This window comes from Haliotis cracherodii, unplaced genomic scaffold (genome assembly GCF_022045235.1).
Source record: "Haliotis cracherodii isolate W230 unplaced genomic scaffold, xgHalCrac1.p SCAF_9, whole genome shotgun sequence".
Taxonomy (NCBI): Eukaryota; Metazoa; Mollusca; class Gastropoda; order Lepetellida; family Haliotidae; genus Haliotis; species Haliotis cracherodii.
The window spans coordinates 27,418,612-27,432,254 of NW_027266343.1; the positions used below are offsets into that span (position 1 = coordinate 27,418,612).

At 46.2% G+C, this 13,643-nt stretch overlaps 1 protein-coding gene across 1 annotated transcript; it reads left to right on the forward strand.

Annotated features, from left to right (window-relative positions):
• The first annotated feature begins 1,776 nt into the window (after positions 1–1,776).
• LOC139451820 (mucin-4-like) lies at positions 1,777–13,011 on the forward strand. The gene is made up of 2 exons (XM_071233122.1): positions 1,777–1,975; positions 11,297–13,011. Exons 1-2 carry the CDS (start codon positions 1,777–1,779, stop codon positions 13,009–13,011), a joined length of 1,914 nt encoding a protein of 637 aa, XP_071089223.1.
• The last annotated feature ends 632 nt before the right edge of the window (positions 13,012–13,643 follow it).

Sequence of the window (13,643 nt, forward strand, 5' to 3'; positions counted from 1 at the left end):
AGGCTCGCTGACTTGGTTGATGCATGTCAGACCGCCGTCATATAGCTGGAATATTGCTGAGGCGTTAAACAACCAACCAACCAACCCTCCTCACGTGATCAGTCTCTCTCATCCTCCTCGGTTAAAGACGGTCCTCCTCACATGATCAGTCTCTCTCTCCCACCCCGGTCAAAGACGGCACTCCTCACATGATCAGTCTCTCTCTCCCACCCCGGTCAAAGACGGTTCTCCTCACTTGATCAGTCTCTCCCTCCTCGGTCAAAGACGGCCCTCCTCACTTGATCAGTCTCTCTCTCCTCGGTCAAAGACGGCCCTCCTCACTTGATCAGTCTCTTCCTCCTCGGTCAAAGACAGCCCTCCTCACTTGATCAGTCTCTCCCTCCTCGGTCAAAGACGGTCCTCCTCACGTGATCAGTCTCTCTCTCCCTCCTCGGTCAAAGACAGCCCTCTTCACTTGATCAGTCTCTCTCACCCACCCCGGTCAAAGACAGCCCTCCTCACTTGATCAGTCTCTCTCTCGTCGGTCAAAGAGAGTCCCCTCTCACATGATCAGTCTCTCACACTCACCCCGGTCAAAGACGGCCCTCCTCACTTGATCAGTTTCTCTCTCCTCGGTCAAAGAGAGTCCCTCCTCACGTGATCAGTCTCTCTCTCCCTCAGCTAGGTCAAAGACGGCCCTCCTCACATATTCAGTCTCTCCCTCCTCGGTCAAAGAGAGTCCCCTCTCACATGATCGGTCTCTCTTACCCACCCCGGTCAAAGACGGCCCTCCTCACACGATCGGTCTCTCTTTCCACGGTCAAAGAGAGTCCCTCCTCACATGATCAGTCTCTCTCTCTCTCCTCGGTCAAAGAGAGTCCCTCCTCACATGATCGGTCTCTCTCACCCACCCCGGTCAAATACGGCCCTCCTCACATATTCAGTCTCTCCCTCCTCGGTCAAAGAGGGCCCTCCTCACATGATCAGTCTCTCACACCCACCCCGGTCAAAGACAGCCCTCCTCACGTGATCAGTCTCTCCCTCCTCGGTCAAAGACGGCCCTCCTCATGTGATCAGTCTCTCTCTCCCTCCTCGGTCAAAGACGGCCCTCCTCACATGATCAGTCTCTCCCACCCCGGTCAAGGACGGCCCTCCTCACATGATCAGTCTCTTTCTCCCTCCTCGGTCAAAGACGGCCCTCCTCACTTGATCAGTCTCTCTCTCCCTCCTCGGTCAAAGACGGCCCTCCTCACATGTCCAGTCCCTCCTCCTCGGTCAAAGAGATTCCCCTCTCACATGATCAGTCTCTCTTACCCACCCCGGTCAAAGACGGCCCTCCTCACATGATCAGTCTCTCCCTCCCTCCTCGGTCAAAGACGGCGATCCTCACATGATCAGTCTCACTCTCCCACCCCTGTCAAAGACGGCCCTCCTCACATGATCAGTTTCTCCCTCCTCGGTCAAAGACGGCCCTCCTCACATGATCAGTCTCTCTCTCCCTCCTCGGTGAAAGACGGCCCTCCTCACATGATCAGTCTCTCCCAACCCGGTCAAAGACAGCCCTCCTCACGTGATCAGTCTCTCCCTCCTCGGTCAAAGACGGCCCTCCTCACATGATTAGTCTCTCCCACCCCGGTCAAGGACGTCCCTCCTCACATGATCAGTCTCTCTCTCCCTCCTCGGTCAAAGACGGTCCTCCTCACATGATCGGTCTCTCTCACCCTCCTCGGTCAAAGACGGCCCTCCTTACATGATCGGTCTATCTCTCCCACCCCGGCCAAAGACGGCCCTCCTCACATGATCAGTCTCTCCCTCCTCGGTCAAAGACGGCCCTCCTCACTTGATCAGTCTCTCTCACCCACCTCGGTCAAAGACGGCCCTCCTCACATGTCCAGTCCCTCCTCCTCGGTCAAAGAGAGTCCCCTCTCACATGATCAGTCTCTCTTACCCACCCCGGTCAAAGACGGCCCTCCTCACATGATCAGTCTCTCCCTCAGTTAGGTCAAAGAGAGTCCCCTCTCACATGATCAGTCTCTCACACCCACCCTGGTCAAAGACGGCCCTCCTCACATGATCAGTCTCTCCCTCAGTTAGGTCAAAGAGAGTTCCCTTTCACATGATCAGTCTCTCACACCCACCCTGGTCAAAGACGGCGATCCTCACATGATCAGTCTCTCTCACCCTCCTCTGTCAAAGACGGCCCTCCTCACATGATCAGTCTCACTCTCCCAACCCTGTCAAAGACGGCGATCCTCACATGATCAGTTTCTCCCTCCTCGGTCAAAGACGGCCCTCCTCACATGATCAGTCTCTCTCTCCCTCCTCGGTCAAAGACGGCCCTCCTCACATGATCAGTTTCTCCCTCCTCGGTCAAAGACGGCACTCCTCACATGATCAGTCTCTCTCTCCCTCCTCGGTCAAAGACGGCCCTCCTCACATGACCAGTCTCTCCCTCCTCGGTCAAAGAGAGTTACCTCTCACATGATCAGTCTCTCTTACGCACCCTGGTCAAAGACGGCCCTCCTCACATGATCAGTCTCTCTCTCCCTCCTCGGTCAAAGACGGCCCTCCTCACATGATCAGTTTCTCCCTCCTCGGTCAAAGACGGCACTCCTCACATGATCAGTCTCTCTCTCCCTCCTCGGTCAAAGACGGCCCTCCTCACATGACCAGTCTCTCCCTCCTCGGTCAAAGAGAGTTACCTCTCACATGATCAGTCTCTCTTACGCACCCTGGTCAAAGACGGCCCTCCTCACATGATCAGTCTCTCCCTCAGCTAGGTAAAAAAGAGTCCCCTCTCACATGATCAGTCTCTCTCTCCCGCCTCGGTCAAAGAGAGTCCTTACATGTACACTCTCTCTCTCCCCCTCCTCTCTCCTACCCCAGACAAAAAGCGCCACCCCGGTCTAAGCGAGTCCCTGCACTCGTGATCAGTCTCTTTCTCCCACCCCGGCCTAAGCGAGTCCCTGTCCTCGTGATCAGTCTCTCTTTCCCACCCCGGTCAAAGAGAGTCCCTGCACTCGTGATCAGTCTCTCTTTCCCACCCCGGCCAAAGCGAGTCCCTGTCCTCGTGATCAGCCTCTCTTTCCCACCCCGGTCAAAGAGAGTCCCTGCACTCGTAATCAGTCTCTCTTTCCAACCCCGGCCTAAGCGAGTCCCTGTCCTCGTGATCAGTCTCTCTTTCCCACCCCGGTCAAAGAGAGTCCCTGCACTCGTGATCAGTCTCTCTTTCCCACCCCGGCCTAAGCGAGTCCCTGTCCTCGTGATCAGTCTCTCTTTCCCACCCCGGTCAAAGAGAGTCCCTGCACTCGTGATCAGTCTCTCTTTTCAACCCCGGCCTAAGCGAGTCCCTGTCCTCGTGATCAGTCTCTCTTTCCCACCCCGGTCAAAGAGAGTCCCTGTCCTCGTGATCAGTCTCTCTTTCCCACCCCGGCCTAAGCGAGTCCCTGCACTCGTGATCAGTCTTTCTCTCCCACCCCGGCCTAAGCGAGTACCTGTCCTCGTGATCAGTCTCTCTCTCCCACCCCTGTCAAAGAAAGTCCCTGCACTCGTGATCAGTCTCTCTCTCCCACCCTGGTCAAAGAAAGTCCCTGCACTCGTGATCAGTCTCTCTCTCCCACCCCGGTCAAAGCGAGCTCACCCTCTCATGATCAGTATCGTTCTCTCATCCCGGTCAAAGAGAGTCCCCCAAAGTCTATGTGGGTCAGTTCTTCTTTCTCCGCGGCCGGTCTCACGCCAGTATCAATTAGACTGAGGAACACTGTCGGCCCGACGGAAGGCTGTCTGGCCTGGTTACTGCCGCGAACTTCTGGGTCTCGCTCCCAGTAATTAGCATCGCGAACTACAGAGCCGCAGAAAATAATGTATCAACTCCTTCCGCGGATTAGGAATGTTATTAAAATATATTGTATATTTTCCCTGAGATACAGTTGAAGGCTGAATTTCAGTTTATTACAATAAGCAAGCTCAGGCTAGATTTGAAATCGACATTACAGAAGCAGACTTGGTGTGGTTTTATGATATATTTTATTTGAACGTTTTTACAGACTTTGACTGAAGTTTGTATTTGCTCGTTCGCTCGCTCATTTCCTTCTCCCTTCCTCCCTTCGTGTAATAACTCCCACGCAGTCGTTAGTTAGTTACCTTATACGTCCATCTATTGTTTATTTATATTTCTTTATCAATTTGTTTTATCAATGATTTTATTTATTTACTTTAACGATTCATTAAGACAATCTTTTTCATTTGTATATTACATACATTAAGTGCATCCTTTCCGACACATTCAACTTCTAAACGATTTTCTAGATTTCTAAATAGCTACATAAATGTATGATTCATAAAGAAACTCGGTTTAATCTCCAATCTCCAATCTCCACCTACACTTCATATTCCGTTTTGCATTAATATCCGAGGTACAAAGACTTCAATACGCCCAGAGTAGATATGTAGCAAGTATTCAATTGGTTATATGAATACTTAAAAGCGCATCTCCTTGCTAATATCCGTGTTGATGTTGTCTTAAGTATTATATTTAAACGCCATATTGGAAACTTAAGAGAGTTTTAAGCTGTCTCCTTCACAGCAACGTACGGCGCAACACACGGTGCTTCAAACACTTGACAATACGGCTTCCGAGAAACTATCTGTAACATCTTCTCACTTGACGAGATACGCTCAGTCTGACTATATCTCCACCGAGGGAGCATGTGACATGAGACTGTTTACTGTGGGAGCGCTACTGAACACTGACCTCTGCTATGTGCTCACAAATCAGTAACTGGGTACCCGGTAGGATGTTGTAGTAATTTGACAGTCCCTTCCCAGCGTTCATCGAAAGTTGAATAAAAAGTTGTATTCTCGTCAAGGAGAAGAGATTGTTTTAGAAATACAATTTGTAGGCAATTCTAACAGAATGAATCGCTTTCTCCTCGACATTCCTTAACAATATAACAATACCCGAGAACTATTCAGTTTGTCTCAGTGACGTGGCTGCTGTTAGATAGGCCAGTACAGGTGTCACCAAGATACATCGATCACTTGACTTAATATTGATATAATTAGAAATAACAAGAAATAGTTGGCGTCAGACATCAGTACCCATGTCGGCAATCGAACCCGAGCCCTCGACGTGACTAGCAAACCCTATACCCTCATCGTTACCCCACCACCCCTTAATGTAAAGATAAGATAAATATATACGAAGTATCGTAGATATTAGACAATTGTCGTGTTTTCATGACTACAAAATCCACCGTTAGTTTAACTGTAATTGATCTTCCACAAGTAATGAGAATTTCGTGTGTGGAGAAAAAGTTGCACATACTTTAAAGATGCGTTTTGTTACGTTTGCTTTCGCCATCAGTGACCGGCTTTGGGGTGTATCAAATAGTGCTTTAAACATCTCTATAAGATGACGTGTATTGGCTAACCAGCTGCCAGGAAGCTAGTGCAGGCTAAAGCAGTTTCAGAAGTCGGGGTACGTTTAAGCATCTGCGGGTTTGTAGCAAGAAACATGTCGGCCCTATCAACTGATTGATTTTTCGATAATATGTTATTGGTTAAAGTTTCACGATAGTGAAAATACGATATTATACGTACCTATAAGATGCTTACAAAACGATTATTCCTTTAATATTATGTCATGCTATGATGACAAACAACTGAGCAGTTTTGTTTGTTGTGTAACGCAACACTCATCTATATTCCAGCTATATGACGGAGGTGTGTCTCAACAATCGAGTCTAGACCCGACAATCCAGTGATTGATATCACGATCATGCCTCAATCAAGCCAGGCAACGAGCCTGACCACCCGATCCCGTTTGTCGCCTCTTACGACAACCATAGTGCCTTTTACAACAAGCATGGGTTGCTGAAGACCTATTCCGCGATGTCAGCTACGGGGTCTCTGCTGAGGTGGATCCATATCCAGAAATGTTTGGAATTGTTCAATGTATAAGTGTGCCAAGTTTGGTGCTTTTAGCCCAAAGTGCCCACATTTTCAGCTCAACCGCCCCACTAACTGTTGTAGTGGCTTCACAATAATTATTCAACATAGTTATAACGTAGTAATTTCATCAGTCTTGGTCATACATTATGCTCAAACACATCAAAAGGATAAAAAATTCGTTCAAATTAGGATTAAATGAGTGTTATTTCTCCAATCTGGCGGTGAGTACGGGTCACAGCTGACTTATGCGTTGGCGACAGTCAGACTAGAGGCGAGAGTGGCCGAAGCTCACATCTAGGGCAGTCAACCTTCCAGCCTCCTTATGTCAAGTGTTTTCAATGTACAGAGGAAAACATTATATAAGGTTTAATGACCGATAAACAAAAAAAAACGATTATCAAGTATTTAGAGTGAAAACATATTGGCAACTTGTTTTGGTGTTTACACGTTTTTTGGAAAACAGGTGGAAACTGTGAAGATAATTATAACCATTTTTAATTTTCCAATTTTTAAAATCTGAAAAGAAACACGAACTTTGTTTTACAGCTGCTTTGTTTACCTTAATGAACCTCCTTTATCTAGTACCAGTCCTGGTGTCGGAATACAAGGGTCTGATAGTTTCCAATGTCAATATATGAATACTATCAATACCTCCTGAGCGTAAGTAGAACCATCAACCAGTGTGGTATGGACCTGATGGATGACCTGATATGGATTCATGGGAACTAACTAATATGGATATGTGGTTTCTTGTGAACTAACTAATATGGATATGTGAACTAACTAATATGGATATGTGGTTTCTTGTGAACTAACTAATATGGATATGTGGTTTCTTGTGAACTAACTAATATGGATATGTGGTTTCTTGTGAACTAACTAATATGGATATGTGGTTTTTCTTGTGAATTAACTATGTATGGATTCGTATGAATTAACGAATATGGACACAGGACCTCAAATAAATGAACGGATATGCATAGAGGGTGCTGATGTGGAAATCCCGACTCGTTTTGTCTATACATTGATAGATTATTAGTTATGGTGTCTTTAGTTGCCGTATAAGGTGTCATATTAGGTTAGCAGAAACATATCGGGCGAGCCGAAAAGTTTACACTAAATGTGAACCTTTAAAGTATTATGGCTGAAATGAATAGAATTATCATAACATTGCCCGCATGATATCAGAAATCTGTGGGTCACTGTAACTTTCCCCTAACGACGGGCTGCTGTCTGTTTTATTGCTATATGACGTCATTGGCGTCACATATCTTGTTTGTGACGTCGTCCTATATTACGTTTTATGACGTAGCTATTTGTAACTCAGTCACCTCCACTGTAAGCTTTTTGTTATCTATAATTTTTATTATTAAAGTCACGAAGGTGGTTTCTTTAAAACATAATGTCTTTGCGCATCACAATTAAGGATATCAAAACACGTAACGGTGTCGAATAACGATTTACTGTACCAGAATTTTCATGTGAAATGTGTGAGGTGTTTTTTTGAAAATCCAAAATGGCTGTTACTGACAGGCATACGGTCTCATATTAGGTCAGTAACAACCATCGCTGACTTGGTTGCTTGCGTATCGTCGTACCCCGACGGCGTTGGTCGCTGCTTATAATATCAATCACTGGTCTAAATTGGATTGTCTGGTCCAGACTAGATAATTCGACCGCCATTTTATAGTTAGAAAATAATGCCGAGTGCGTCTTTAAACACAAATTGAAACACAAACAAACAAACTCACAGGTGCACGCATGGACACCGATACCTTGTGTTTTGTAGCCGTCCTACCTCCTCCAGCATGCGTGTTTCGTTATGCTATTTGTACGTGATGAAAAGTGAGACAACGACGCGTTATCGACACAGCATATATAAGACAGTTGATAATTATGCAGAAATGCTCGAAATGGCTGTCGACGAACCAAGTATATTTCCGTCACAGTACAATGGTATCCCTTTTATTTACTATCTGATGAACGACAAGATCTTCAACAGAAAAATACAAATGGAGGAACACTGCATTAAGTATTAACAATTCTGCATGTTAGTATTGTGCCTTCATATGGTCCAGGCTAGTTGTGTTGTTTACAATCTCCAAATATGAAGTGGGAATGTTCAGGCTGCTGAATCAGACGAATTACATGGTACTGGATACAGATGAATGTGAAAGGCACAGTCGACAAGCATTATCAAGTATGGACCAATCAACAAATAAGAATAGTTAAACGTGACTGGTTGATAATCGTACACTGCCGCTCCGGGATCGCATCATCCACGACCCTGTCGATCAGAAGTGCCCTCCGCAGACTGCAACATGACGACGACGGCCAGTGATGTCAGAAGCGGGCGTAACCCAGGCATCGAGCGGCTTCGTGTTTATCTGAAATAACTATGAAAGAGGGACTGGCGTAAATAGCAAGGGGAAAACAGCGTTATAATGTGTGCCCTGACACTATGGAATGTTTCTACGACAAGTGAAAGAGGCTCTATCAACGTGTGTGGCGTGGAGCGAGTGGAATAACGTTCACGTTTGACTTTGTGGCCGTGGATGGTTGTATGATACAACCCGTCGTGGGTAATGAACATCAAGTAGGCTTATTGTACTGTTTCTAGGGGTGGTGTTTATAACACCAGCTAGTGTAATGTACATGAAATTGCCACGGAGAAGTCTACAACTGGTTGGTGTTTATTGCAATAGGGAGTGTGGTGTGTGGAACTGGCCAGGCTAAATGTACAATGAACCCTGTTCATTGCAACAGTCTGATCAACTGTCATTGGGTTAATCAAGTTACCATATAACCAATCAAGGTCTTCAATGCAATTGTGAAATGGACAAGATGTACACGTGAATGCAATGCTAGCTCTAATTATCAAGTATGAATTACCATAAATAGTTTTGCGTTTATCATATAGAATCTATAATGTGGTCCTAACCATCATTTTGTCAAAACAATGAGAGAATGAGGTCTACAGCGTAAAGTATTCTGCGATGAGAAATACCTGTATGACGGATTCACGTGGTACACGAACTATACATGTTTTGCTTGTTTGTTTGTTTGTTTAACGCCGCACTCAGCAATATTCAAGCTATATGACGGCGGTCTGTAAATAAATTGAATCTGGACCAAATAATCCAGTGATTGACTTCATGAGCATCGATCCACGCAATTTGGGTACGATAATCTGCATCAACCACGTCTGCGTGCCTGACCACCCGATCCCCTTAGTCGCCTTTTACAACAAGCATAGTCGCCTCAAACGGCAAGCATGGGTTGCAGAAGACCTATTGTACCCCGGATCTTCACGGGTCCAACTATACGTGTAGTGTTCATGCTTGCATATATTTGTTTCAAACAATAATATGAAACTGAACTTCGCACTTATCGCCTAACAAGTGCAATTACGCAGAATCGCAGAGCTACAGTTGTAGCGGGAAAGGAAGTCTGGGCCCCGACTCTCTCGGTGATAAAATATCGGGACGTACCACATTTGTATTTGGTTGAACTACGAGCCGGAAATGTGCATACTTTAAGATAAGTGACAACCCAGATTAGAAAAGTCCATTATCTTTGGGGGAAGAGGTCATGGAATTTCGGACATTGATAAAAACATTTAAAAATAACTTGTTTCCCATCCCACCTTAACTGCCACTACTGACTATTTGTTTTACACAAAGAACGACCGGAACTGAGCACGTTCTATCAGTTATTGATCCAAACTGCTAATGAATTAATTGACTGGGTCAGAACGTCACGGGAAAAATGCATTTGATACTGTTTAATTTTACTTAAATTAGTAGTAGTAGTAGTAGTAGTAGTAGTAGTAGTAGTTGTAGTGGCGGTTGTGGTAGTAATAGTTCTAGTTGTGGTAGTAGTAGTGGAAGGTAGTTGTTCTAGTAGTAATAGTAGTAGTAGAAGTAGTAGTAGTAGTGTTTAGAAAATTTACAAAAGTAGCGTTTGTGGAAATTAACAAAAGTAGCGCGAATCGTATTACTTTTGTTGACTCATTTTGACTGCAGTTGAGTTGCAGAGCAAAAAATATTAGCGCCATGTGTGTCGACGTGACAGGTTGTGCTGATGACTGATGCCATCCTCTCCTATCTTCCTTCTGAGCTTGTGATACCGTGCTTGTTCAGGTGACCCACCACGGGGAACTCGCAACCACACATCGGAGAGTTCTTGTCTTGCCATCAATTTCTTCCTGTATGACAAATGCTTTGCCTCGATCACACACTATTTCAGGCGATTAAAGTATTAGTCAAGATCAGTCTTGTGAATGCCATTGCAACTGACGTCATCTGTGAGTACCACGCATGCACGTGCTACAGACGTGCACGTCCCATGGCGAGAGAGGGAACTTTAGGAATATTATGATTATGATTATTGTTACGGTAAGGTCTTTTCCTCATAATCTTTGAGTCATCACACACAAGGAACGCGAAACTAGTTTGCTCTGACTTGATGTTACTGTTAATCAAATTTTTGAATTGTCACTCCACAAACAATTGTGAGAACGTCTATTCCATTGTTTCACTGAGCCCCTGGGGTGCAATCAGCAGGACTTTCTGACCACTTGACCCACGACGGATGTCCGCGGTCAGCTGAATCAGTGAACAGGTCAGTGGAAGGAAACCCCTTTAATGTTTGACCATTTGCCCTCAAACGAACGTTACATCATGGTGTCTCGTTTCTTCCGTCTTAGCAACGTTGTCTCTGACAACGTTTCTCTTGATTATCGGCCACGTGAAGAGAGGATTTCGCATGACATACGTATCGATAACTGTCTCTACTTCACCCGCACACTCAATCTATTCCTCTGTCACACATAAAGCCTCTACCTCACTCACTCAATCTATTCCTCTGTCACACATAGAACCTCTGCCTCACACACTCAACTTATTCCTCTGTCACACATAAAGCCTCTATCTCACACACTCAATCTATTCCTCTGTCACACATAAAGCCTCTACCTCACACACTCAATCTATTCCTCTGTCACACATAAAGCCTCTACCTCACACCCTCAATCTATTCCTCTGTCACACATAAAGCCTCTACCTCACACACTCAATCTATTCCTCTGTCACACATAAAGCCTCTACCTCACACACTCAATCTATTCCTCTGTCACACATAAAGCCTATACCTCACACCCTCAATCTATTCCTCTGTCACACATAAAGACTCTACCTCACACCCTCAATCTATTCCTCTGTCACACATAAAGCCTCTACCTCACACACTCAATCTATTCCTCTGTCACACATAAAGCCTCTACCTCACACCCTCAATCTATTCCTCTGTCACACATAAAGCCTCTACCTCACACATTCAATCTATTCCTCTGTCACACATAAAGCCTCTACCTCACACACTCACCTCACCCACACATCTGATCTGTACCTCACCCTTACATCCAATCTGCACCTCACCCACACATCCGATCTGCAACTCACCCACACATCTGATCTGTACCTCACCCTTACATCCGATCTGTACCTAACCCACACATCCGATCTGCACCTCACCCACACATCCGATCTGTACCTCACCCTTACATCCAATCTGTACCTCACCCTTACATCCGATCTGTACCTAACCCACACATCCGATCTGTACCTCACCCTTACATCCGATCTGTACCTCACCCTTACATCCGATCTGTACCTAACCCACACATCCGATCTGCACCTCACCCATACATCCGATCTGTACCTCACCCTTACATCCAATCTCTACCTCACCCTTACATCCGATCTGCACCTCACCCATACATCCGATCTGTACCTCACCCTTACATCCAATCTGTACCTCACCCACACATCCGACCTGTACCTCACCCTTACATCTAATCTGTACCTCACCCACACATCCGATCTGTACCTCACCAACACATCCGATCTGCACCTCACCCGCACATCTGATCTGTACCTCACCCACACATCCGATCTGTACCTCACCCACATATCCGATCTGTACCTCACCCTTACAACCGATATGTACCTCACCCTTACATCCAATCTGCACCTCACCCACACATCCGATCTGTACCTCACCCACACATCTGATCTGCACCTCACCCGCACATCTGATCTGTACCTCACCCACACATCCGATCTGTACCTCACCCACATATCCGATCTGTACCTCACCCTTACAACCGATATGTACCTCACCCTTACATCCAATCTGCACCTCACCCACACATCCGATCTGTACCTCACCCACACATCTGATCTGTACCTCACCCTTACATCCGATCTGTACCTCACCCACACATCTGACCTGTACCTCACCCTTACATCCGATCTGTACCTCACCCACACATCCGATCTGCACCTCACCCACACATCCGATCTGTACCTCACCCTTACATCCGATCTGTACCTAACCCACACATCCGATCTGCACCTCACCCACACATCCGATCTGTACCTCACCCTTACATCCAATCTGTACCTCACCCACACATCCGATCTGTACCTAACCCACACATCTGATCTGTACCTCACCCTTACATCCGACCTGTACCTCACCCTTACATCCGACCTGTACCTCACCCACTTATCCAATCTGTACCTCACCTACACATCCGACCTGTACCTCACCCTTACATCCAATCTGTACCTCACCCACACATCCGATCTGTACCTCACCAACACATTCGATCTGCACCTCACCCGCACATCCGATCTGTACCTCACCCACACATCCGATCTGTACCTCACCCACACATCCGATCTGTACCTCACCCGCACATCCGATCTGTACCTCACCCACACATCCGATCTGTACCTCACCCACACATCCGATCTGTACCTCACCCACACATCCGATCTGTACCTCACCCTTACAACCGATATGTACCTCACCCACACATCCGATCTGTACCTCACCCACACATCTGATCTGCACCTCACCCTTACATCAAATCTGTACCTCACCCATACATACGATCTGTGCTTTATCCACACACCAGATCTTTACTTCACCCATATATCCAATCTGTATCTCACCCAACCATCCAATCTGCATATCATCATACATCTAATCTGTACGTCATCAGTACACTAGACCTTCCGTCATCTATACACTCGGTCCTTCCTTCCCTCATCCCTACACTCAATCATTCCTGCACCCATCAATGCATTCAATCATTCCATCATCCATACACTCATTCCTTCCCTCATTCATACACTCATTCCTTCCCTCATCCATACACTCAATCCTTGCTTCCAACATCCAAACACTCATTCCTTCCCTTTTCCATACACACAATCCATTCCTTATCTTATCCATACACACAACCCTTAATTCCCTCATCCATACACACAATTCTTCCTTCCCACATCCATATACTAAATTCTTCCCTCATCCATACACTCATTCCTTCACTCGTCAATATACTCATTCCTTCACTCGGAGTATACAGTGTCTGAGTGCGGTATTCATGTTACACTGCGGCATGGTATCTCAGTGAGCTAGCACTATGAATCGGCATCAGTCCGGACTAGTACAAGCAGCCACACAAACACACACACGTACATGCACGTAGCTATATAAGAGCAGTAATCTTGGACGCGACGTTAAACCCCATTTCACCCACATCCTTCCCTCATCCATACACTCATGCCTTCCCTAACCGACACACTCAACCCTTCCCGCACTCATACACTCAATCCTTCCTTCCTTCATCCATACACTCA